The sequence below is a fragment of the Castor canadensis genome, chromosome X, assembly GCF_047511655.1.
Source record: "Castor canadensis chromosome X, mCasCan1.hap1v2, whole genome shotgun sequence".
Classification (NCBI taxonomy): Eukaryota; Metazoa; Chordata; class Mammalia; order Rodentia; family Castoridae; genus Castor; species Castor canadensis.
The window spans coordinates 105647481-105674048 of NC_133405.1; the positions used below are offsets into that span (position 1 = coordinate 105647481).

General features: G+C 37.8%; 1 protein-coding gene across 4 annotated transcripts in view; it reads left to right on the forward strand.

Annotated features, from left to right (window-relative positions):
• Positions 1–26568, forward strand: part of Med14 (mediator complex subunit 14) — a 77669-nt gene that overhangs the window by 36394 nt on the left and 14707 nt on the right. For all 4 annotated transcript variants that reach the window (XM_074062719.1, XM_074062721.1, XM_074062720.1 and 1 more), the window contains 11 exons: positions 185–344; positions 3637–3831; positions 4434–4568; positions 7142–7218; positions 13380–13540; positions 13630–13776; positions 14490–14581; positions 15741–15893; positions 16419–16688; positions 20341–20481; positions 24414–24525. In XM_074062719.1, coding sequence (XP_073918820.1) covers positions 185–344; positions 3637–3831; positions 4434–4568; positions 7142–7218; positions 13380–13540; positions 13630–13776; positions 14490–14581; positions 15741–15893; positions 16419–16688; positions 20341–20481; positions 24414–24525 — 1643 coding nt within the window. The remainder of the gene's footprint in view (positions 1–184; positions 345–3636; positions 3832–4433; positions 4569–7141; positions 7219–13379; positions 13541–13629; positions 13777–14489; positions 14582–15740; positions 15894–16418; positions 16689–20340; positions 20482–24413; positions 24526–26568) is intronic.

The window sequence follows — 26568 nt, forward strand, 5'->3', positions numbered from 1 at the left end:
AGTTTATCATGTAAGTGTATTTGCATCTGAATTGATCTATAACCTGTTTAACAAGGTGAGTGTGTCTGCTGCTCAGGAGCTTGGATGCTTTGGCACTGTTACATTGCTGTGAAAATTATTATTTTGTGTAGTTAATCAGAAAACCCTATGATTTTATGATGTGAATTATCTGTTTTAAATTAAGGTTTTGGCTTGGACAACAGCGTTGCAAACAATCTATAAAACATTTGCCTACAATAAGCAGTGAAACATTGCAGCTTTCCAATTACTCAACTCATCCTATTGGAAACCTTTCTAAAAATAAGCTATTCATTAAACTTACCCGTCTTCCACAATACTACATTGTAAGTATGCGAAGGGGTGATGATGAAGTTCAGTAATTTTCTTGGTATCCTGAATGATTTATTGTTTAATTTGCAAGTGAATTTTATTGAATGTTTGACTTTCCCACAGTGATTTTTCAAGCTGGGGGCAGAGATGAGGAAAAGAAGAAAGTCATGTATGTCTTGGTTGGGGAATGTAAGGTAGCCTCCATCCCTCACCCTAGAATCTCTCCTAGTAAGGTCTAGTTTTTGAGTGGAATGAGGTACCTCTTCTATTAGAAGACAAAAGTTGAGAGCATCTACGATGAAGGTGTAGAAATATTTTGGTGCCAGATATACTTAATTGGTATCAATTGAATATGAAGTTGCACAAAGCAGCCTTTTAAATGTGGGCTGACTGAAATGGTTTTGTTTTCTCGTCCTCGATGGAAGGTATATTCCATTTTGTTGATTGCATGTTCCTTTCAGTGTGCAATATAACCCTTTATTTTTACATTTTCATTCTACCCAGATGTTTTCCAGTTGGTTTCTTTGAAATTTTTATTTAAATTGGTTAAAATTTGTAAGAATTTGAAATATGAATTCATCCTAAATATGTTTCCCTGCTTGTAGAAATTTCTGTGTAGCAAGTAGGTACTTGTGGCTAAGAATCTAAGGTGTTTGAATTAAAATTTTTTTGATTCAAGATTGCTGGTTGAAAGTAATAGATAACATTGATTTTCTTTTTTTAATTTTGAGCTACACTTTTTTTTTTTTTAAAGAATGCACTCTGGGGTTTTTTTGGTTCTATTTTTTATTTAGATTTTTTTTTTTTGGTGGTACTAAGGATTTGAACTCAGGACCTCATGTTTGCTAGGCAGGTGCTCTACCACTTGAGCCATTCCACCAGCCCCTGAGCTGTACTTTTTGAAGATGCTGTTTTAAAAAGACACTCCATGTAGGTTGATACATCTTGAGTTAACTTACATAGACTAATGAATCTTAACCTCTGCTGTGAATTTTCTTTTTTTCTGAATTTTAAAACACCAGCTGTGGAACTAGAGTTGATACACAACAAAGGGCTATTATTTTGGTTCTCAGCGAGTTGTGTGATCTACAATGTGAAATGATAATGTAGAATACATATATAATAACCAAATCTATGAATATATATAGATTTTTCATACTGAGCCACACACAAAATAAAGTTTAAATAGTTACATGTTTTTAAATTTTTTCTGACCTTATTTAGCATCAACACACAGCCAGGCTTTAGTGTCAGTGACCAATTGCAAAGCAATAATCTGTTTCACGTGGTTTAGACCAAAACTGTAGGTTACTTCCCATCCTTCAGACTTATCATTTAGAGATGATACATTTATAAAAGTAGAAAGAACTACTACCATGAATGTTAAGAAGAACAGAGGAAAGGCTTATGGCAGTCTTCTGCCATAAATGCTTTAAATGTTTTTTGCATTTTGCATTTACCCGTCAGCTTTATTAAGATGGAATTTGTCTACAGTAAAAATTCACACTTTTAAGAAATGCATATAGTTGGGTAACTTCCATTTCATTCAGGATCTAGAACAGATCCATCACCTCCCAAAATTCCCTCATGCTGCCCCTTTATAGAAATCCACTTCCCCCATAGCTAGTAACCACCGACCTCTTTTTTATCTTTATAGTTTTGCCTTTCAGTCTAGCTTTTTTCACTTCCCACAGTGCCTCTGATATTTACCATGCTGTTGTGTGTGTAATAGTTCCTTCCTTTTGTTGCAGCATAGTATTCCATGGTGTGACTGTACCAGTTTGTTTAGTCAGTCACCCACTGAAGGACATCTGAGTGGTTTACATTTTAGGGCAGTTATGATAAAGCTGCCATAAACATTTGCATGTATTTTTGTGTGAACATAAATTTTCATTTCTTTTGGGTAACTAATTGGGAGTTGGATTGTTGGTTCACCTGGTATGTGTTGTACTTTGCAAGAAATTGACAAACTGTTTTAGAAAGTGGCCATACCATTTTATATTACCATCAGCAATGTCTTGAGTTCAAGTTCATTCTTGCTAGTAATTGGTGTTATAATGGAAAAAGAAATGAGCCATCCCAGTAGGTATACGGTGGATTTTATTATAGTTCTAATTGCTCTGCCCTGATGGCTGACCATGTTGAGCATCGTTTTAGGGCATGGTGCTGGGGATTGAACCTGAGGTCTTGAGCGTGCTAGGCAAATGCTGATCTACATATGATTTGCTGTTTGTTTAAGGGTTTGTTTGCTTTTTTGAGATAGGATCTCGCTATGTATCTCAGGCTGGCCTGCAACTTGCTATGTAGCCCAGGTTGGCCTCAAACTCAGGATCCTCTTGCCTCAGCCTCCCAAGAGCTAGGATTACGGGCATGCACTACTACACCCATTTGGTGTTGAGTATCTTTTAATGTGCTTACCTGCCATTTATACATTGTTTTTGGTGAAGTGTCCATTTTTACTTTTAATTCTTCCATTTCTGGAGGTTCATCAGTAATGTATACTTTTCTGAAGAGAGAGTTGGTAGGGGGAATGAGGGAGGAAAGGGAGATAGGAAGAGAGACAGAAAAGAGTGTGTGGGTCAGAAGCCTTTTCTAATGGCATTAGTTTCTGTCACCAGGGAATTTTTCTTGAATTTTTTAGCTAGACCTTAAAAATTGTAAGCTGGTAAGGTGGGTAAGAGCAAGCAAGGTCTTATACTTTCATCATTCTTCTTTTTAAAAATTTTTTATTATTAGCATTGCACAGGAGGATACATTGTGATATTTACATATGTGTTTATAGTATATCTTAGATTCACTCCCTCTATCATTCTCCCTCATCCCTTCTCCCCCTTAGAACAGTTTCAACAGGTTTCATTCTATTTTCATATATGAATACAAATTACATCCACCATATTCACCTTCATTCACCCTTTCTTTAGGCCCTCCCATCTCCCACTGGTACCCACCCCTGGAAAAGACTTTACCCTCCTGTCCGTCCTTTTTTTTTTTTTTTTTTTTTAATAACATGTATATTGACAGTCCAAGGGGTTTTCACCTTGTCATTTCAGACATGTATATATCATGCTTTAATCAGATTAACTTTCCCTTTACTTACTCTTTGTCTATCACCCTGCTCCCCTATTTTAGAAAACAAATTGTCTAGTTATAAAGAATACTTTTTTGACCTCGTGGTTGATGCGTTCTTGTTTTTAAAAAAAGGACATGTGTATTAGACTTTAATTCTAAGCCCTACTTGAAATAAGAAGGAAACTATCTGATACTTCTTACTTGTCTGAGTCGCATTTCTGACTTGGGACTTTTTAGGTTGTGGAGATGCTGGAGGTCCCCAATAAACCTACACAACTCTCATACAAGTACTACTTCATGTCTGTGAATGCTGCAGATCGTGAAGACAGCCCTGTTGTGGCACTGCTGCTGCAGCAGTTCAAGGAAAACATCCAGGACTTGATTTTGCGTACAAAACCTGGGAAACAGACGAGAACTGGTACCAAGCGCAAGGTATGATTGCATATAGAAGTTAGCACAGAATTTGTGTGTACAAATGTTTGTTGTTTTCTTTCCCCATTTTTGATAAGGGAAAGAATCAGATAGAGTTTTAAAGAGACAAGGCAGCAATGAAGCATTAAGCACCCCTTGTCTAGCATTTTCTTTAAAATGCTGCTGCTTTTGTGTGTGTGTTTGTGTTTGGTGCTAGAACCCAGATCCTTGCTTTTGCTAGGCAAGCACTATACCACTGAGCTATATCCTCAGCCCTTGATGTTTTGAGAGAGGGTTTGGCTATGTAGCCCAGGCTGGCCTCAAACTCATGATCCTCCTGCCTAGGCCTCTTGAATGCTAAGATTACAGGTATATGCCACCATGCCTGCCTAGATCCTTGTTTCGATTGATAGTTACATGTCATTTTCCACAAGCCAACTTATTAAACACACAATATTTACTTACCAGTGTTTGCGTTAGTATTTGCTCAATAAACATTTGTTGAAAGAGGGGTATATCTGTTTTTGTTAACCCTGAGCTTTGTTTCAGTAGTTTAACTGCCTTAGTGAATTGTGTCACATGCACTTTTTTACCCAGTTGTGTTTTTTTTACTTATTTTCTAGTTGACTGATGATCCGTGTCCAGTAGAGTCCAAGAAAACCAAACGATCAGGAGAAATGTGTGCCTTCAATAAAGTTCTAGCTCACTTTGTTGCTATGTGTGATACAAACATGCCATTTGTAGGACTCCGGTTAGAGGTAAATTTTTTGTTTTTTGATCAGTTCTGGCTTCTCTAAAAAAAGTAATTTTTAACATGTGTTGCTAAAGTTACATGGATTCAACTAGGAGAAACCAGAATGGTTGTGGTTCTGTTCATTTTGGGAAGGGTGAGCTGTATTCATAGCATTTCATGGTATACATGTAGAACATGACAAATTATTTCATCTCTCATTGCAGATTCTGTCCTTCTCTATATAAATGGAAATTAAATTCTTCCCAATTAAAAAAAAGAACAACTTTTAAGAATTAATATCTTTTACTTCCTAGTAGGATCATTGTTTAAGCCTAACCTCCTAGTAGGTGCACTTTTTAAACCTATCAGAGATGGTTAGTTGATAAAGGCGTGGTTAATTGATAAAGGGGTAGCTCTATTTTGGTGAAGAGTTGGTAAGGCCATGCATATTGCTCAAGCACTAAGAAAACTGGACTTCTTTCTGAGAAGCAAGTCAGAAAGAATATTAAACTCAGTTTTTACTTTCATTGCATGGAAGAAGCAATAGACTTTTAAGAATATGCTGTTGTGATATCCTGCATGAACCCCAAACACAAAGCTGAAGGAAGGTAACATGTATTTTTTATATTTCCAAAAGAGGGGATTGGCCAAGGATTGGAATCTTTCCTGAAGTGATATACTAAAATTCTTAATTATCTCTTTCTACCTCAAAGTTTAAGTTTTTGTAAGCATCTCCCCCTCTGTAAGTTATGATAAGTGAAGGAGGAACCTGGAAACATGCAAATGGACCTTTTCAGTTTGGGTTGATGATGATGGCCTTGGGAAGACTTGTTGAAAATAGTTTTTCTACCTTTACAAGTAGAGAAAGATGAAAATAACTTTCATGTCTTAAAAGGGCCAGATAGTTACTATTTTAGGCTTTATGGGTCATACGGTCTCTATTACAACTACTCAAATCTGTTGTAGTGTGAACCAGCCAGAGTTGATATTTAAACAAATGACCATTGCTATATCCCAATAAAACTTTATTTTACAAAAGCAGGCAGTGGGCCAGATTCAGCCCATGAAGTGTTATTTGCTGACCCCTGCCTTAAAGGGCTTTGGAATCTGTAGGCAGAAGATAAGGTGTGAAATTGTGAAGAGCAGCAATAGTCCAGAGAGAAACCCAAGCCCAGAAACAGGCAGGTAACATAGGTGCTCATATCCTTAATGTACCCCAGCTCCTAGAACCGTGAATGAACTTGATGAATGTCCTCTTGTCTCGGAACTGACCATGGCACCTAAACTGTACAGAGATTATCTGTGTTTCCTGTCTACTCACTGTGTTCTTAGACTCTTTCATCTTGTCATTTGGATTGATTATGTGACTCATTCAGTTATTACCTCTGCAGTGGGCAGGTGCTGGGACAATGCAATTCATTTGTTTCCTCTCTCCCCTTATGCACAGGTCAAAATTCCCAAACGTGTGTTTTTGCAGGCTCACTTGGGCTAATGCCTGTGGACATATGTCTTCTTTGTCCCCCTTTGTTTACACCTATACTTGTTGTACACATTGGACTGTAAGAACATCCTATACCATTCTGTTGAATTCAGTCAAGCTCTTAAAAACTCGCCTACATTTTCTAATCTTAGTGAAAACTCTTTAACTATGTTAAAAACAAAAGGAAGCACATTTTCTTCTTACAGTAATTTACACTAAGATGTTAAAAACTAATCAAATCTTACCAAGGATGTTTATTTCTCTAATTGATAGAATAGCGGCAGCATTCACTTCCTTTTGAATCTGAACCTCTGCTGCCTATTTGGTCAGCAGATAGCTTTCTAAACCTATGCCCTTCCCAGGCCACAGAGCAAGGCTGAAATATTTAGAGGTACTGTAAATCCTTTATTAAATAAGGTATGTATAAATAAATACCCTGTCATAGAAGACATGGAAATACCTGCCACAGGAAAACATTTCTTTGGGAGATCAGATGACTTTCTGGCATACCTTAATAACTTATAGTTTCATGAAAAATGTTTTGAGCAATAACTCTGCATTCATTTTCTTAACTCACTTTCTGAATACGTGAATTGGAAAAGACATTTCATGGGGTAAATGCATAAGTTGGAAATTTTCTTGTTTCACACAGGAAATGGTATAATTGTTAAAAACAAAAAATTTCAACAATTATAAACTAAAAATATTTATGATTCAAAATGAAATATGACTATGACTTAAATTTTGTTTTGAAGAAACAATAGAATTACATAAGAAAATCTGTCTCATTTCTTAGTTGTCTCATTTGGAACTACCAAATTGATTTTGAGTTACTTTTGGTTCACTGTAAAAATTAGGTCAATCTCCTGAATTTTGAAGATTTGCCACTCAGGGAGATGTTTTTTAATCTAGAAACTCTAAGGCAGCTTGAGTGTTAGTGGACTTAATGTAGTTTCCCAGGAAATCTAATGATGGGGATGATGTTCATGCCTGATAGGTTGTAACTTTGGAAAGACTAGCCCTAGAACAGATGCCATGCAAATAGAGACAGTGGTGCATAAAAAAATAGTTTCCTTACAAAATTAATGGTCTGGTATTATTGTGCTTTTCTCTTCCAGTTGTCCAATCTGGAGATTCCACATCAGGGGGTGCAAGTAGAAGGTGATGGCTTCAGTCATGCAATTCGCTTATTAAAGTAAGCTTCTGTCATGTGTCTCACTTGGTGCCACCCATTGTAGTCACACCACCAGAGCTGTTCCTCTCCTTCCATAAAACAGCATAAAGCAGAGTTCAGAACCTGTGGATCCGATAGATTTCTGCACAAAATTACTACCGGGTGGAGGGCCTCTTTAACCTGTGAGTGACAGTCTAGCACCACTTGATATTTTAGGATGTCTTTCCTTATTCAACAGATACTTACTGAATGCAACTGGGTATTGGGCTTGAATTCTCATGAGGCCTCACAGGATCCTGTGAGTTCGTATAGTATGGAGATGTTGGCTAGTTCAGAAGTCAGGAAGGGTATTGCTGAGAAAGTACCAGTTGTACTTGGATTAAAGAGAAGTGAGAATTAGCCAGAGGAAAGGAAGGTGGGGTTAGAGTTCAAGGTCCTCACCAGAGAGGACAACTGCTATTGTGAAGGTTTGGAGGCAAGAGAGAGCTCAGTGTTCTAGAGCTAAAAGGAGTTCAGCATGGAGGAAGTAGAAGAAATGAGGCTAGAGATGTAAGCAGGAAGGGTCAGATCCTGCAGGGTTTTTATAAGTGTCCTTCCACAATTTAGACTTTATCTAATGGCACTATAAGCTGGGTACTATAGCACTAACTTACTCAGGAGGCTGAGAGTGGAGGATTACTTAAGTTAAAAAGTTTGAGACCAGCTTGGTTAAAATAGACCCCACATCAAAAAAAAAAAAGTCATCAAATGATTTAAGACAGAAACTGACATCATTAGATAGGTGTTTCTGAAAGTTCAACCTGATAGCAATATGGAGAATAAATTGGAGACACACAGGACTAAAGTAAAACCAACTGATGAACTGGTTTACACCAGAGTTGTTGGTAGCTTGGACTAGGTTGGGTTCCACAAGGATTTAGGAGAGGAAATATTCAAAGATTGATGCTGGAGGTTAGAAAAGGGGAAGAAATGTCAAAGATGCTTCTTAGTTTTATCTTGGGTAAATGATAGGTGATGGTGGTGCTCTCTAAATAAAGTTTGAGGTATCTAGATGCCCTTTGAGCACTCAGGGATGTGTCTCAAGCTCAGGTAACAGGTGTGGACATCATTGTGGTCATAATAATTGAGCTGGAGCAATAAATTAGATCAGGAACGAGGAGGTGGACAGAAGGCTTAGTTCTAAATAGGGGACAAAGAGCGAAAGGATGCTTAGAAATGTAAAGACAATACAGTACATGTCCTTTATACTATGATCCAGTGTGGACTTGCAAAGCTAAAGTGCCATCTAATAAATCAGTCTTTTGGGTCCAGAAAACAGGGGGGTTTTTTTTGTTGTTGTTTTTGGAGGGAGTGGAGGATATTTTATTTCTTAGATATACATATTTTATTAATATGTAAGCTGTTTTTATTTATTGAATTTCTCTGTTGGCCAAGACACAGCAGGTCTGCAAATTTGAGCAGCAGGGCCTTAACATTTGTTACAGTGTAATCACTTTATTTATGTGGAAGATGGATGGGCGGACAAATAGCATACGTGACTTCGTGTGTCATGTTCACTTTAGGTGTTAAGAGTCAAAGAAGTAGAATAGCTGCTCTTCCTGGATGTCTTAATATCTTTACACGAAGTTTGCAGGGACAGAGCTGGTCTTATAATGGAATTCAGTAGGAAAATTGAGTACTTTTAATTGCATTTGGTGATTTTTTTGGTGGGAGGGGGTGGGTACTGGAGTTTGAACTCAAGGCCTCACACTTGCTAGGCAGGCTTTTTACCATTTGAGCCACTCCACCAACCCTGTTTTGTGTTGGGTATTTTCAAGATAGGGTCTCAAGAACTATTTGCCCGGGCTGGCTTTGAACCACGATCCTTCTGATCTCTGCTTCCCAAGTAGCTAGGATTTACAGGCGTGAACCACTGGTGCCAGCTTACATTTGGTTTTGAATTGCTTTAGATTTTTAAAAATTCTTCTGGCAATCACAGATAAGTAGGTGTTAACATTTTTAGTTATATTTTTCGTGGTTTGCAAGATTTTGAAAATATATTGTTCTCAACATTTTTATAAGAGAAGTTTCAGAGTTCCTTTTCTTGAACTCAAGACATCTCCTAAGAGTCTTGCTAGGAGGGAAGCATTTCATATTTTTAGCTTCATCTTTACCTTTTGTTGTTGTTGTTGTTTTGGTGGTACAGGGATTGAACTCAGGGCCTCCTGCTTGCTAGGTCGGTGCTCCACCACTTGAGCCATATCCTTGCTCCTTTACAGTAATTTGTAAAGAAAATCTTTAATCTTAGTTTTTGTTTTCCTTACTTAGAACTTAAAGAAAAAAAATACAGAAATGGGTAAGTTAAAGATATTTTAGTCTAGTAAATGCTGTCCATTATCATGGTAGGGTATAGAAGTAAAGAAGGAAAAAGTAAATAATAAATGTCCATAATTTTCCAAAATTAAAATCCTGAATAGATCTAATTACTATGTAGATGCATTTAATCTAGCAGAACTCTTAAGCTTTTAGTCCTAGATATATTAATATTAAATAGGTATATGAATTGGTCTTTCAAACATTTTCTCCTTCTTTGCTGAAAATATGCTCTTTGAATATGAGTTGAGCAGGCCTCCTTGGTGCATCTCAAAAACCACAGTATCAGATGTATTATGGTAAATTCCAATTGTTATGTTTCATCAATCTGCTGCCTCCAGCCTTCAGCACAGACAGGCTTGGGACACACATTTTGAGAACCACATGCTTATAGTGCCTAGTTTCGAACTCTTGGGCAGACTTCCTATCATCTAAACTCACTGTAGTCCTGGGTGGTGGTCCTGGTCCTCTGGCCCACAACTGCAATGGGTTTTTGTCTCTTCCATTGTTGCATTGCTTCTTGTACCTTATGCCATGACATATAGGCACAGCTTTCCTTTACAAGTTGTATAACTCTGCTGGTCCGTCATGTATACATGTACAGCCTTTATAAAACACTCCTTTCCCTTTTAGGCATACTTGTTCTTCTTTTACTAGTTCTTCCAGTGACTTTCCTGCTTTTTGCACTACAAGACCATGGTGTGCATACTGATGTTTGTAAAACCCTTCAGAACAAAGCTGAGACACATCTGCCTTAGAGGAATGTAGCATTATTTAGTATTTGGAAGTACTGGAGAAAAATCAGTCAGGAGCCAGCTATTTACAACAAAAATGAAATTTCCAGATAAGGTTAATCTATTGTCCAAGAAACGATTTCCTCTGTCTTTAGTTTTTTGTTTTTGTTTTTTGTGGTACTGGTGTTTGAACTCAGGGCTTTATGCTCTACTCATTGAGCCACACCTCCAATCTATTTTGCTCTGGTTGTTTTGGGGTTGGGAGTCTCAAACTGTTTGCCTGGGCTGGCCTTGAGCCACAATCCTCCCTACATCAGCCTCCTAAATAGCTAGGATTACAGGCATGATCCACTCATGTCCAGCTCTGTTCTTAGTTTTTGACTAATATGATATTTTACAGTAGCAGTTTGTCAGGGTTTTAGTGACCTAGTCTCCCTTCTCCACTTCCCTCCTCCCCACTTCCTGTGCAATCAGGCTGGGAGGATTAATTATAGTGTATTTTTATTCTGTTACATGTATAACCTTAAAAGTGAGAAAGGGGCTGTGGGAGTGTGGCTCAGTGGTAGAGCACTTGCCTAGGATGCACAAGTCCCTGGGTTTCATCCCCAATACTGGAGGGGGAAAAGAAAGTGAGTAAATATTTTACAGGGTTTTTTTTTTTTCTTGCGGTACTGGGCTTGAACTCAGGGCCTTCACCTTGAGCCACTCCACCAGCCTTATTTTTTTTGAAGGGTTTTTCGAGCTAGGGTCTCGAGGAACTATTTACTCGGGTTGGCTTCAAACCATGATCCTCCTGATCTCTGCCTCGTGAGTAGCTAGGATTACAGGCCTGCACCACCAGCACCCGGTTACGTATTTTATAGGTTTTGGGAAGTGAAGCCAATTACATCTTTATCACAGATTGGTGTCACTGCATCTGAGAAGATAAATTGAAAACAGTAAATACAAGCACTTACCTTAGTTCTCACTTGAAAAAGAAAACATGCTGGGTTCTGTGCTTTTGTTTTCTAACCAGATGGATTTCATGAGAAACCTACCTAACATGAAAGGAAGATAATGTACTGCATTTATATTTTCAAAGTCAAGGTGAAATAGCTATCTGAATTGGCTGCTTTATAATTTCCATGAGGAAGGTTGTAATCATAAGGAGTAGGCAAGCCCTCAGTATACTTATCAAGTTGAATAACATATTTGCAATATATACAATTTCTATAACTACCTAAAATACAGTTGGGTAGAATTTTTTGGTAGTGATAAAAAGAATATAGTATAAAAGAGAAAGTTTAACTTTTTTTGTTGTTGTTTTTTGAGACTGTGTCTGGCTCTGTTTCCTGGCTGGCCTTAAACTCTATCCTCTTGCTTTAGCCTCCTGAATAGCTAGGATCACTGTTGGATGCCACCATGCCTGACTAACTTTTGAAAAACTTTAAAAGCTACATATTGAAGAGAAGATGTAATAAAAGTTTTAATTGAGAAAATTTCAATACTATGTTCTATTTTTATATAACCTATATAGCTTTCTTCCTCCCTACAACTATTATTTTTTGCCTCATGTAATCTGTTTCTTTCACTTTTAAGTTTCTTATTCCAGGTCAGTGGTTTTTGACCTTAGGGCAATTTTGACCTTCAACAAACATTTGGCTGTGTCTGGAGATATTTTTTGGTTATCGTTAACTGAAAAGAAGGGGTGGGAGGCCGCAAGGCTGCACAGGACAGCCCCCACATTAAAGAATTACCCAGCCCAGCATGTCAATTTACTAACACTGAAGAACCCTATTCGAGGTGTTATATTATGAATAAGGGGACTGAACCAAGATTCCATATTTCCAATTACATATGTTTTGTTACTTTTTTGCTTGTAATAGATAATCATTATACCAGGTCTGAGAATTAACCACCCTACAAGTTAAGAAATAATGTGTAATTAATCTATCACCACATTATTCCATCCATTATTGAAATAACTCATTAACAGCTAAAATATATTACCTCATAATGTTTTATGACAGTGAATAGTCCATAAAACTGTATAAGAAAAATGGATAGGTAGGTATTTTTAAGACACCAAAGCTACTACATTACTCTGTGTGTGTAATATATATATGACAATATGTATGTTTAATGAGTTAACACACATCAAGCTGTGTCGCAGTAAGGTTCACCTCTACAGAGAAGGAGATAAAGGAGAAATAACGAGCCCAGGATTTTATCATGGCAGTTCATTCAGTGACCAAGATTTGCTTTTACTGCAAGGGTGAATTACATATATGCTTACCTGCTCTATCAGCCACGATAAGTATCCCCCCCCCCCCCCACATTGGGGTTTGAACTCAGGGATTCGTGCTTACTAGGTGGATGCTCTACCTCTTGAGCCAAGTCTCAAGCTCTTTTTGCTCTAGTTATTTTGAAGATAGGGTCTCGCTTTTTGCCCAGGTTGGCTAGATGGCAGTCCTCCTCTTTTATACTTCCTACCATTGCTGGCATGAGGGGCATGTGCCAACATACCTGTTTTTTTTTCCATTGAAATGGAGTCTCTTTTGCCCAGGCTGGCCTGGAATTGCAATCCTCCAGATCTCGCTTGGGATGACAGGTATGAACCACCAGCACCCAGCTGTCTTTTTTTTTTTTTTAGAGTTGAGAAACTGAATTCAGAGAGGTTAAATGTGGCTGAGTAAGAATTAGAATCCATGTCCCTGACTTCAGAACTCTTATTCTTTGTTCTGTATTGTCCTGTCTTCAAAGAGTGGTTTTATACAAGTATTTTGTTCCTCTTAGCTTTTTCCTGAGGATGTTTTAGGTAGATTTTATAGAACCAGTATTCTTGATTTTTCATTTTGTAGAAGTGTGGTCTGTTTTTAATAACAGGATTACAGATAGCAACAAACATCACTTTTTGAAAGCAGAGTCCAAATCTAGGTTGATATGAATGGAAATGGGTTTAAATATTATCACTTGCTGTGAGTGAATTGCTTCCTTCGCAGAAGGTCTGTAGAAGTGATGTTTTAAGCTCTTAATGTCACATCCTGCCCATCATTGTGTACATTGTGCTTTGTCTTTTGTGTAAAGTACACTTCATATGCTATCTTTCATCACCAGAATTCCTCCCTGTAAGGGTGTAAATGAGGAAACCCAAAAGGCTCTGGACCGTTCTCTACTCGATTGCACTTTCCGATTACAAGGTAGAAATAACCGCACGTGGGTGGCAGAGTTAGTGTTTGCAAATTGTCCACTTAATGGCACTTCTACCAGGGAGCAAGGTGAGATCTTTGACACACTTTGCCTTTGCATATTTCTGCATTTTTAAAAAAGTATTGATTACTATTAATCTTCTCTTTTAATTCTGTAGGACCATCCCGGCATGTTTACCTGACATATGAAAATCTATTGTCTGAACCTGTTGGTGGTAGAAAAGTGGTTGAAATGTTCCTTAATGATTGGAATAGCATTGCACGATTATATGAGTGCGTGTTAGAATTTGCATGTTCTCTACCAGGTACACGTAATAATCATCCTTTGTGTGTGTGTGTGTGGTACTGGGGATTGAACTTGGCCTAGCACTCGCATAATCTTTCTTTTAAATTAAAAATCTTTCTTTTTGCCTGAAAAAGTAAAACATGCACTTTGTTTTAAAAAAAAAATCAACAGAATGTCTAATGAAAATTGTGTATCTTGCACCTCAGACTTCAGTTTTCTTCCCCCAGAGACAACCACTGTTAAGTTTCTTTTGTTTTCAGAAATTTTGACTCACAAGTATGCCTGTGAGTAATATACCTGTGTGTTATAATAGTATAGTACTTATTCCTGATGTGCCATACATTGTAATAAACATTTTGCTTGTGTTAACTTATTTAATTCTCACAGTCACCTCGAAGTAGGTGATTCTTTATTTTACAAATGAAGAAAACAAGTCACAGAGACATAAGAACTTTGCTGAATGTCACATAGCCAGTGAAATTGGAGCTGAAATTGGAATCCTTTAGCCTCTATGCTAGATCATTTTGGTATATTGCCTTCCCTGTCCTGGCCCCTTTTGTAAAAATGGAAGAATACTGAATGTTGTTGCCTTTTTTTTTTAAAAACTGAATTACTTACATATATACCTTTTTATCTAGACAAATAGTATTGCCAAAATGCACTCCTTTTTCAGTTTTATATTTTAAATTTTTACATGTGTACTATTAATCCTTTTGTTTCCTTTCTGCTTAGATATACCTGCTCATCTAAATATCTTCTCAGAAGTTCGTGTTTATAATTACCGAAAACTTATCTTGTGTTATGGAACCACCAAGGGGAGCTCAGTAAGTTTATGAATTAAAACATTGAAGTTCCTCTTCTATAAATCTTAAAAATCAAGAACTCAGGGGTACCCTCTCTTCAGCCTCCTCCCCAACTCTGGGGGCTCTACTGTCCCACTTTACACTTTTCCCTCAATAAACTCTCCAACTTTTTAAAAAAAAATCAAGAACTCAAAAACTATTAAAACTGCCTTAAGTAAGGGTTCAAGTAAAAATCAGGGGTAAAATGATATATTTTAAATGTTTCGTTCATACGAAAGAGTACTATAGTGCTTAATTTTAAATTGAAAACAAATAATACCCTCTTCGGTGGGGTATATCATCTTGAAGAACTTTGAACAAGGCAATGCACTTTGGTGTTTACATTTTTTTCTTCCCTGATTTCAAATCTTGGCACCATTATTATAAGGAAGAGTATTATGAATGATTATGGCAATCTGATATGTCTTCGCTTTGGCTCATGTGAATGTTATCATTGTTCGATCTTATCTTAGTCCTGAAGGTATTCCCTATAATCTACAATTCCTTATTTTTCTCCTACCCCATATGTAAAGTTCTAGAAATGTAGTATAAAAATTCAGCCAGTTGGATTCTCTCTCTTTTGCTGGGCGCAGTGACTCAAGCTCAAGCCTATAATCCTATCTACTCAGGAGACAGAGATCAGGAGGTTGCAGTTTGAGCTGGGGCAAAAATTTGTGAGACCCCCATCTCAACCAGTCAAAGCTGGGCATTGTGGTATTTGTCTTTTATCCAGCCATACAGGAAGTGTAAGTAGGAGGACTGTGGTTCAGGCTAGCCCTTGACACATCTCAAAAATAGCCAAAGCCAAAGGGGTTGGTGGGGGGAAGGGTGCATGGTTTAAGTGGTATAGTGCCTGCCTAGCAAATGTAAGGCCCTGAGTTCCATCTCCCAGTATTGCCCCCACCCCCAATTTTTTTTTCTTTACATTTTCTCTTTGTTTCATTTAGTATAAGAGGGCTAATATACAAGTGCTGGTCCATATTAATAGCGTACCTGAAATTTGAATCGAGACTAATTTTATTACTTGTTTTTGAAAAGCATCATCTCATTTAGGTCTTTCACTTTAGGCTTTAACATTTTTTTCTTCTACTTAAATCTGTTACTTTCTCAGTTTCTGAAACATACTATCTCTTTGATTTAGATTAGTATCCAGTGGAATTCCATCCATCAGAAATTTCACATTTCTTTGGGCACAGTTGGCCCAAACTCAGGTTGCAGTAACTGCCACAATACCATTCTCCATCAGCTTCAAGAAATGTTCAACAAGACACCAAATGTGGTTCAGTTATTACAGGTAATTAAGTTTGTTCTCTGTCTAAAAATTAGACCTTTTTAGTGTTTCATGCAAAAATCATGTAGACTTACTTTTCTTTAATGACTGAGGTGGGTGCCTTTGTCTTTTACATCTTGAACACTGCTTTGAGAATTTTCTCTGATCAAAAGTTGATACAGCCGGATGCAGTGGTGCATACCTGTAATCCTAGCTACTTGAGGCTGAGATCGGGAAGATCATGATTTGAGGCGAGCCCAGACAAATAGTTCACAAGACCACATCTCCAAAATAACTAGAACAATGGAGTGGGGGTGTGGCTCAAGTGGTAAGAGTGCCTGCATTGCAAGCGTGAAACCCTCAGTTCAAACCCAACCCCACCAAAGAAACAAACAAAAGTTGATACTGTGATCTATTCTACTCTCGCCAAGGGAAAGTTTTACAGAATGTGCCAGAATGACATTGTTTCATTTGTGATAGTTATACGTTGAAATTTTCTGAGGCATTGGCATTTGTACTGCAACTACCCTCATTGTTTGTTTTTTATAGGTACTGTTTGATACTCAGGCTCCATTAAATGCCATCAACAAACTCCCCACTGTACCGATGTTGGGCTTAACCCAGAGAACCAACACCGCCTACCAGTGCTTCTCCATTCTGCCGCAGTCGTCCACCCACATCAGACTGGCCTTCAGGAATATGTACTGTATTGATATATACTGCCGGAGTCGAGGTGTTGTGGCAATACGGGATGGTGCCTATAGTCTTTTTGATAACAGCAAGTTAGTTGAAGGTTTTTATCCTGCACCAGGATTAAAGGTAACAGACTTTAATAGTATAGCATGGCAGAGTAAACCTAAGAGTGACCTCTAAAACAGTTTCTCTGAGGGAGAAATAATGGGCAAAAGCAACAAAGTCCTGTTTGAATTTAATAAGTAGCAGTTAATCAGATGAGTTAATTCATCCTCAGCAACTTTATTCTAAGGGAGCTAGAAGTTCTGATGAAGTGCCGTGTTTATGTGTACAAGATGATATTAAGTCTTTCATTTCCTTACCCTGTAATAAATATGGTGGAAGATACTGAAGAGCGTCATACTTGATTTTTAGAACTTTAAACGTAGTCTTTAATAACCAATGGATTATTGAAAAGGTTGTACTATCAGTTCATCTGTGATGCTTTCTAAAAATGCAATGTCCTGTGCCACAACTGCTGGAGATTCTCATGTGATGGCTCGGTGTTTAAGTCGAAAGTCAAATAGTTCTAAAAGCTTTGCTTTACAGAGGTCTCTTGCATCCCACTCCTGCCGTTTTCCTGCTCCTCAGACACTTATTTTCAGTTCTTATATAGGTGATTCTTTTGATGCTTATATCCATACCTCTAAATAGCATACTTACAATGTTAGGACTTACTGCTTGAGGGCATTGTCTGAGTCTCTGTGGAAAGGGACAATTTATTCTTTTTAATTCCTTTTTTTAGATATTCCTTCCCCCCTCTAGCCTACTCTTAGTATATGAACATGTTCCTCTTTCCTCCTGTCTTTGCAATATGATTGGACAGCAATTGTGATTACATGATTTTTTAATGTTCACAGGATGAAAGCGTGAACACTGTTTCACCAAAGCTTGCTGTGATTACTTTTCCTTGTTCACTGCTTTATTTTCCTGAGAATTATTCATTAGCTTTTTTTATTTTGCTTAGCTTTCTCTGTACCTTACCATTAACTCAACCTTAAATCTCTCACGGTTATATAACTCTCTTCTAAATATATTCAAACATCAAATAACTTACTGGTTTCTTGTTTGCTTGTTTGAACTAAAGCTTTGTGCTTGCTAGGCTCTACCTCTTGAGACACACCCGCAGCCCTTTTTGCTTTTACTTTATTTTTCAGATAAGGTCTCATGCTTTTTGCATGGGGCTGGCCTCTGATCATGATCCTTCTACCTCCACTTCTTATGCAGCTGATATTACAGGAGTGTGCCATCGCACCAGCTTACCTTATTGGTTCCATCTTGAAGAAACCTCTTCCACAGTCCTCCAACCTGCTTCTATTTGGACTGGTAGTATCTCAGTTCTTTTGCAGAAAATCTGCTTCAGTATAAAAGGAGACATTCCTTCACATTTTTCTTCTGTTGCATGCCCAGTGATTTAGACCCCATTTCTTTTTCTTGGTTACTTTGTCATTTTGGTGGCAGACCTCTTATAGTGCAGCCTGGGGGAAGAAGGTACATGGGATGTCAATTTGAGACCATGGGAAGTTATTTGAGACCTTGTGTGACTGAAATTGTCCTTAGTTTGCCCCATCTAACTGAGGGTGACTAGGTGTAGAATTCTAAGTTGCAGTCATTTTCTGTAAAAATTTTGAACGCATTGCTTCATTGTTTTCTAGATTCCATTGCAACTGTCGGGTGTTTGATACTCTTCTAATTCTTGAACCTAAATGACTGAGCGGGCTCCTTTAGTCTGAACACTTACATCTTTTTAGCTGGGAAATTCCCTTGCATTATTTCTTGATTTTTCCTTTTTTTTTTTTTCTCTCTTTTAGCTCTTTCTGGTAACCCTACTGTTTTGGTGTTGAACATCTTAGACTTGTCCTTTCTTATCTCTTCTGCATTTTTTGTTCCATTGCTTTTGGAAGGTTTTATTTTTTTCCCCTCTAGCCCTTCTATTTTTGTTTTCTCTCAAGATTTTTTAAAACATTTCAAAAAGCTCTTTTTGGCTTCTAAATGTTCATTTTTATGACATGTTCTTATATAGCAATATTATCTTTTCTTTACATAAATCTCCATTTCTTGCTTTTTTGGTGGTAGGGCATTGATACTTTTCATGCTAGTGTCTTTCTTCAGATATTAAGTAATTCTTAGCCTTCTGCTCTTACTTAAAAGTGAGATTTATTGACTGTGGTCTTCAATGAAGGAGCATCTGCTTGGGCCATATTCCTGATGCCAGTATCTTTAGGTCTTTTTGTTGGGTGGTAGGAGTACCAAAAGAAGACTATCCAAGTTCCTGCATAAATGGATTTGAGAGAAGTCAAAATGAGGAAATGAAAACGAGTATTCTCAACTTACAGTATGTAGAATTTAATCCCCATTTTCTCTCTGTTGATCTTGGAGTCCCCAGGTTAGCTCATCCTCCACGAGGTGGAGATCAGCTGAGTTCAGGTGAGAGTAACAAGTAATTGGGAGAGTTTAGTGTCTCTTAAAGAGACTTTCAACCAATACTTCAGTGTTTAGTCCCACCTCTATCCTCATTTCCAGAGATATCTGGTCCTGCCAGTTTCAAAGTGTCTTGGGGATCTGGATGGAAATAGCTTTGTTTCTTGGCTTTTCCCATGGCTTGCTTAGGATATGACTCTCTCGCATCGGATGGTTCAACCATCTGCTTCACAGCCTCCAGAATGTATGGTTATTTTTTCCCCTTCTCATTTATTTTTGTTTTTGTAATTTATTGCTTTAATTTTTTTTAGTAGTTTTAGTAGGATATTGAGAGAAGATAAAATATGTGTTGCAAGTCCATTAACTTTAAAACTCAGACTATATACTTTTAATAACACTTTAGTGATTCTGATAAGCTTACAATACACATTTTTGAAGAGTGGGAAGATAGGGGTATTAAAAGAAGGAAAATATATGCTTGACACAAATTTCGATAACTGCTCAATTTTTTGATGACATATCTTATAAAACAGGCTTTTCTATTTTCAGTGGTTCAAGATTAAATCATTTACATTATGGCCAACTTCATATTATGATTAATAACCATCAATTATGATTGATAATCATAATTTTAAAGCCAAAATTTGGCTTAATTTTTAGTTCAGTTTTCCCGTCATATAGTCTAGCTTAAAAAGTAAGAACTCCTACTAAATGGGAAATTTTATGCTACTTACATGTCCAACATACAACTTTTCACTCCCCCCCATCCCTCATTTCTGGGTCAGAAGTTAATAAGAAAATACCTTGATCTGGTGGTAAATGGTGCCAGGGTATACTTCTTTCTTCAATTTTTTGATGTACAGTTCTTCTTGATTTCTTAACTTTATTGTTAACCACTTTCCTCAATTCTCCCTTCCTTAAAAATTGGCAGTATCTCTTCTAGATTGTCCTAATAATAGTTTTCAGAGATAGACAAAGTATGTTTGTGTCTAAATAAATATTCTAAATGATTGCTGGGCGCTGGTGGTTCATTCCTGTAATCCTAGCTACTTGGGAGGCTGAGATTAGGAGGATCCGTGGTTCAGGGCCAATCCAGGCAAATAGTTCTTGAGACCCCATCTTCTCTAGAGCAAAATGGACTGGAGGTGTGCCTTAAGTGGTAGAGTGTCTGCTTTGCAAGCGTGAAGCCCTTGAGTGCAAACCCCAGTACCACCAAAAAAAATATTGATAGATATGTATATATCTCTATATATTCTAAATGATTGAAAATATTTTTCTGGAGTTAGGTAATCTAAATTTTACCTGTTTCTATTCGTAGACATTCCTGAATATGTTTGTTGACAGTAATCAGGATGCTCGAAGAAGGTCTGTGAATGAGGATGATAATCCCCCTTCTCCTATAGGAGGAGATATGATGGACTCTTTAATATCACAACTTCAGCCGCCACCCCAGCAACAGGTAATGTCTCACCGAAATTCCAAACAGGGTTGCATTTGTATAACTTCACATTCTTCAGGAGTCAGGGTTCCTTTGTTGGAAGGTGAGGAGATCCTTGGTGGGCCTAAGATGCCCAGGAAATCTTTATGAAAAAATAATGACAGAGGGAGATGAGAAACAAGCTTTCAGTGATGGGAAGTAAATAGTACCTGGAAAAGTCTTAACCTCAGACACTTAGATCACATGCATGCTTAAAATGGTGTGATTCCAAGGATGGAAACATCATTTGCAAGATTTAAGGAGCTCTTTGTGACAGTGTCCTCACCATGTCCTGCATGACAGCTGTTAATAAAGTCAGGCACAGAGAACTAAATGTCTAATCATGTTCAGAAGAGAACAAGTGTACAATTTCAAGGGTTCTCTCCTCAGACCATTTGGATAAGCCACATGGTTAAATCTTCAAAGATTTCAGGTCTGTCCTGACACCTCTACATGTCTGGGCATTGAACAGGCCCCCAGGTCAGCTTTTGTTCTCACTCTGACCCTCCTGAAATAGAGAGTGGACAGTGATCTTTCACCCCTTAACCTGTCCCTTGTGACTCCTAAACTGGAAAAGACTCAGTATGGTAGAGTAGAGGCTTCTTGCCTTTGGGCTTGATCCTTTAGTGGCTCTATTTTTAGTTGTATTTGAACACATGACCTGTGGGCAGGGTTCTTTGGCACAACCTTTAATTTGGTTTATAAAATAGCTCACTGCTTCTCACTCAGAAACCTTTTTGGGTTAGCAGAGTGGCTCAAATGGTTAGACTGCCTGCCTAGCAAGCATGAGACCCTGAATTTGAACCCTGGTAACACCAAAAAAAAAAAAAAATCCTTGGAACAAGCATTGTAAAGAGAATCTACTACTTGGTCTACTACCTAGCTTGTGGTCTGGTTACTTAGTAAGTGCTGGTTACTTTCCAGTGTGTACTTTGAAAGAGTACTAGATTCTTCTGAGAAGGAGGGTTCTTTGTATTGTTCCTGGTGGCTGTTTAGGTTTTTGCCTACTCTCTATTTACTTCCATTTTTGTTTGTTTTTGGCGGTACTGGAGAGTTGAACTCGGCCTGGCACTTACTAGGTAGGCACTTTACCACTTGAGCCATGCCACTAACCATTTCTGCATTGATTGCTTTTGAAATAGGGTCTTGCATTGTGCCTGGGCCAGCCTGGACATTGATCTTCCTGTTTGTGCTCCACATAGCTTGGGTAACAGTATTATGCCACTACTCCCAGCTGTTGGTTATCATGAAGTCTTAAAAGTTTTTTTGCCCACACTCACCTCAAATTGTGATCTTCCTTATCTCCACCTCTAAATAGCAAGGATTACTACTACTTCCTACCACACCCAGCTACTTCCCTTCATGACTTTCATGAAGGTACAGAAGAGTCATAGTGTGGGGCTCTGGTGACAGATGTTGACTCAGATGAGGTATCAGCCCTCTGAGGATGCTGGGCCACTGTGGGGCAGAAGTGCCTTGGTCAGCAGATGCCAGAGCAGCTTTTTTATTGTGGAAGCCACCATCTTGCATTGGAGGTCTTTCCTGTACCTGAAATTGAACAGAGGGTATGCCACATCTTCTTGGGGAAAGAAGTGACTGAGGCAGGCTGGTTGGACTGTCATTCTCCCTTTCTCCCCAAGTAAGTCATTCATTGGCCTCTCTACAAGGATCTGAAATAGTATAAGCCTAAAGTGCTAGTCTATTTGACATTCTGATTTTGCTAAGAGTTTTATGTACCAGTACCATTTCATACTGATCATGAGATTTTTAACTAGGAAAATAGTCATAGGTTAGGGCAAAAGAATTAGAAGAAGTAGGTGGATTGGGGATAAGTTAGAATGTTCTAGAAAACTTAAAATAATTTGTCACTGAAAACTCTAGGAATTTTCTGCTTTTTTCTTGTTGTATACTAAATCCGTAAGTAGAACTTTTCTTATTTCTAAATTTAAAAAAATTGACAGTATCAGTCAGAATTCTTTTATAAAAGAATATTCATCTGCTATGACTAAGTGTCTTTATCTAGTGGCTTTGGTTTTAGGTATCCTTAAGGATTGAGCATTTATTGACTCATACCAGTTTTCATTTATTTTCTGCTTACCAGATATTTGTTTTGTAGTCTTATTTGTAAACTGTTACTAGTCTTGATAAAAGGAAAAATGTTCATGAAGAATTTCATGTACATTTTACTTGATGTTAGCAGGTGGCTTTACTTCTTTTATATAAAATGCACAGTTTTAGTCCATAAGCTAGTCTGTGGGAAAGAAAATATAAAGGCTTAGGAGTATCATAGTTTTAATTATAAAGTACTATTGCCTTCAATATAAAAAAAAACACATTCTACATTATTGGGTAAAATAATACAGTTAAAACCTATGTTTTTAACTTAGATTTAGAGAACCTGAATTCTATAGTTTCTTTAATGTAGTTTAGGAAGAATCAATAAGGAAAAAAATAGACAACCTCATTTTAAAAATGGGCAAAAGAAGCCAGGCATGGTGGCCCATCTCTAATCCCAGCACTTAGGAGGCTGAGGCAGGAAGACTATGAGTTCAAGGCTAGCCTGGGCTACAGAAGGACCCAGTTTCAAAACAAACAAAAAAAGGGGCAAAAGATTCAAGACATTTCACAAAAAAAAGGATGTCCAAATGACCAGTAAGCACAAAAAAGGATGTTGAAACCTCATTTGGTGTCACAGAAATACAAATGAAATCCATGCCCACAAAAATGGCTTTAAGAAAAACAATCTATAATTCTTGCCAACATTTGGTATTTGGAGCAACTGAAACTCTCATTTACTGTCAGAAAGAGTGTAAGATAGTACAACTACCTTGCAGTGGTGTTCAGCAGTATTCTAGGGTACTACAACTGAACATTATGTATGCCAGTGATTTAACAATTCTACCATATGTAGCAGGAGTGCATCAGAAACCACAAAAAAAAGTTTACAGCAACATTATTCAAAAATTGTAAACAACTCAAGCATCCAGCAATAGTAGAATGAATGAATGAATAGGGGTATATTCATCCCATGGAATATGTTATAGAAATGACAAAACAGACTATTGCCACATGAAACACACTGGATGAATTTCACTGAGATAATGGTAAACAAAGAAAGCCAGTCAATATAAAGAGTGCATTCAGTATTTATGTGAAATGCAAAAATAAAACAAAGCTTGAGTGATATATCTTTAGGGAGGTGCTAAAGACTTGGGAGGGGGATAAGGAAGGCCTGTGACATGCTGGTAATGGTCACCTGAATCTTGATCTCTGTGGTAGTTACATTGTTAAACATTCATCAAACTGTACGTTTAAGATTTCTTCATTTTACTATATGTGACCCATACCTCAATTTCTACAAATAGACTAAGAACGTAATTAGATTGTCCTTGATTTTTCACTACTAGAGATAAAGATAAAGGTGAGTAGAGGTCAGGTTGAACTACTGTATCTCATTGACTCTCCACTCCACCAAATATAAAATGCACTACTTTTTATGTCGTGCTAAAAAAGAGAAACAAAACACTGCAAGTTAAACTAATATGCCAAGAATTGAAAGATTAACTCTGATTTCAGAAATGTTAAAATGTGGAGGTAAATGTCTTAGAACCAGTGAGTTGGTTGATAATACAGATAAATCAGTGATGTAAATAAAATGAGCAAGACATACCTTGAGGGATAGAAGCAGAGATGTTGCAAGGTGAGGATTGAGGAAGTTGCTATTTTTAAAATATTTGGAAAGCCAGAGTTTTTAAAGATTTATATATTTAGAACCCTTTGATCTCTTGTGTTTCCTGTTTGGTAACCAATGAAGGATATAAATCTTAATATTGTAGCTATAATTAGAGGAAAGCCATACTCTTGTACTATCTGTGGCTGGCCATTTTACCAACATTTAATTTTCTTCTTTGCAGCCATTTTCAAAGCAGCCAGGAACATCAGGCGCTTATCCTCTTACTTCGCCCCCTACATCTTACCACAGCACAGTTAATCAGTCTCCCTCTATGATGCACACACAGTCTCCAGGTAAGATACTATTTACTCTCTTGTCTCATTCAGTTTTCAAATCCAACACACACACACACACACACACTCACTCTCTCTCTCTCTCTCTCTCTCTCTCTCTCACTGTAGCCTTCAGTGAGAAGAGAGAATTCCCTTTCTAGTCTGTGGCTAGATAATTGTCACACGTTCAGTGTGGCAGGGCTATGAAATCTGTGTTCATGGTTCAGGAGCACCTTAGAAGATTTTAATTAAGTGGGGGTGTTGTCACCAAGATCCAGACTCATAGGATAGCTCCCAGGGGTACTAATCATACTATGGTCTGCATCCAAGGTTAACAAACCTAGGCCTCTGGGACAAATCCTGCCCCACCACCTGTTTTTGTAAATAAATTAAGTTTCATTTGAACACAGCAACACCTGTTTATTTAGAGTCAGTGGCTGCTTTCCTTCTGTAGCAATTCCATTTGCCAAGCCCTGGTCAATATGTGATGATGGACTGCTCCCCAGTCCCCAGAATCAGGCAGTGTACATCCTATTTGTTTCATGCGGCTTTGTTGGCAGCCCCATGAAGTGCATTGTAAAAGTATGTGAAAATGCCAAATGTTTGCTTTTGACTGAAGATTCAGTGGTATTTCTTGAGCACTTGCTTCTGTACCAAATGCAGATTGGTGCTGGGAATTCAGCAGGGAGACTGGTATCAGATTTCTTGGGGAAATGACCCCTGCTAGCTCCTGTACTTAATCAGTAATGAAGCAGAGTATAATGGGGTTTTAAAAAACCCTGCAACTTTTAGTGTAAAAGATATATGAAATGTGGATGTCAAATATAAAAGGAGTCTTTACTCCCATTTCCTGCTTAGAGAGTAGAAATGTTTCTGACTTCTCCCTACTTTATCATGTTAGACTAAAATCTTGCTAAAACTTCTTAACATATATATGTATGAAATTAGATAATTTTTAAACTAAAAATATATTACCATTCAAAGATGTTCTGGTGTATTAGAAAATAGGACACACATAAAGCTCTGACTTTTTTTTTGGCACAAACACTGATTTTTTTTTTTTTTTAGTCACAAACTCAAATACATTTGCTTTTAAGTTTTCACATTGTAAAGCAGAATTTGCGGTACGTACTTTTTTTCCTTTATATAAAAAGATCCTTGTATGTATATATTTGAGAAATTTGTATGAACCAGCAGAACCTGTTTATCTACAGATAGGAATATAGGGGTGTCACTTGTTCACCAACTAATTCCATTTGTAAAATAGGAATAATGTAAAACATTTTGCTTAGAGATGTGAGAATTTAATGAAATACATTACTTGACATCCAGCACTACTCCGGCACTCACATCCTGGCAGATCCCACACCCTGCAGTACATGTCTCTCACTTGGCCACTGAGATTGCTCTTCAGATTTTTATAGTAGCAGGGCTTTTTTTTTTTTTTTTTTTAAAGAAGATCCTTGTTTTAAAAATCTTTAAATTCTCATTTTTGGAGGTGGAATGTGCTTCCTCTGTTTAGATTCCTAAACAGTCTTCATCTATAATGTCAAGTGTGATGAGCATTGCAAAGAGGTCAGCCAGAGTTTTGAAAGGCCATTTGGCAGGGAGTTGACCATTTCTTCCCTGAAGATGCCTTGCCTGCCCTCTTCTCTCTGACACTGATTAAGCTGAGACCTAAAGGATAGGTCAGACGTGGCCAGGTGCAAGGACACAGACAAGGAGGGTATTCTAGGCAGAGTTCAGGGGGGTGTGTAAAGCCTGAGGTCCTAAAGGATAGTAGACTGTCCTGAGCAGCTGGAGCATGGAGAGACAGGGCCCTGTTAGAGTTTTTGGCTTTTATTGTGTGGGTAAGCCATTGTTGGATGGCCACATTGGGGTTCGGTTTGCATAACTGGCAGGGGCAGAGACTTCTACATCAAGACATGCAGTAGGTAATTGGCTATATTGAGGCCTGTGGCTCATCAGAGATGCTTAGACCATAGATGAAGACTTGGAAGTGGTTACCATGTCAGTGTCAGGTGAGTAAAGCCCAAGTGGGTGGGCAAGCTCAGTCTCTAGGAG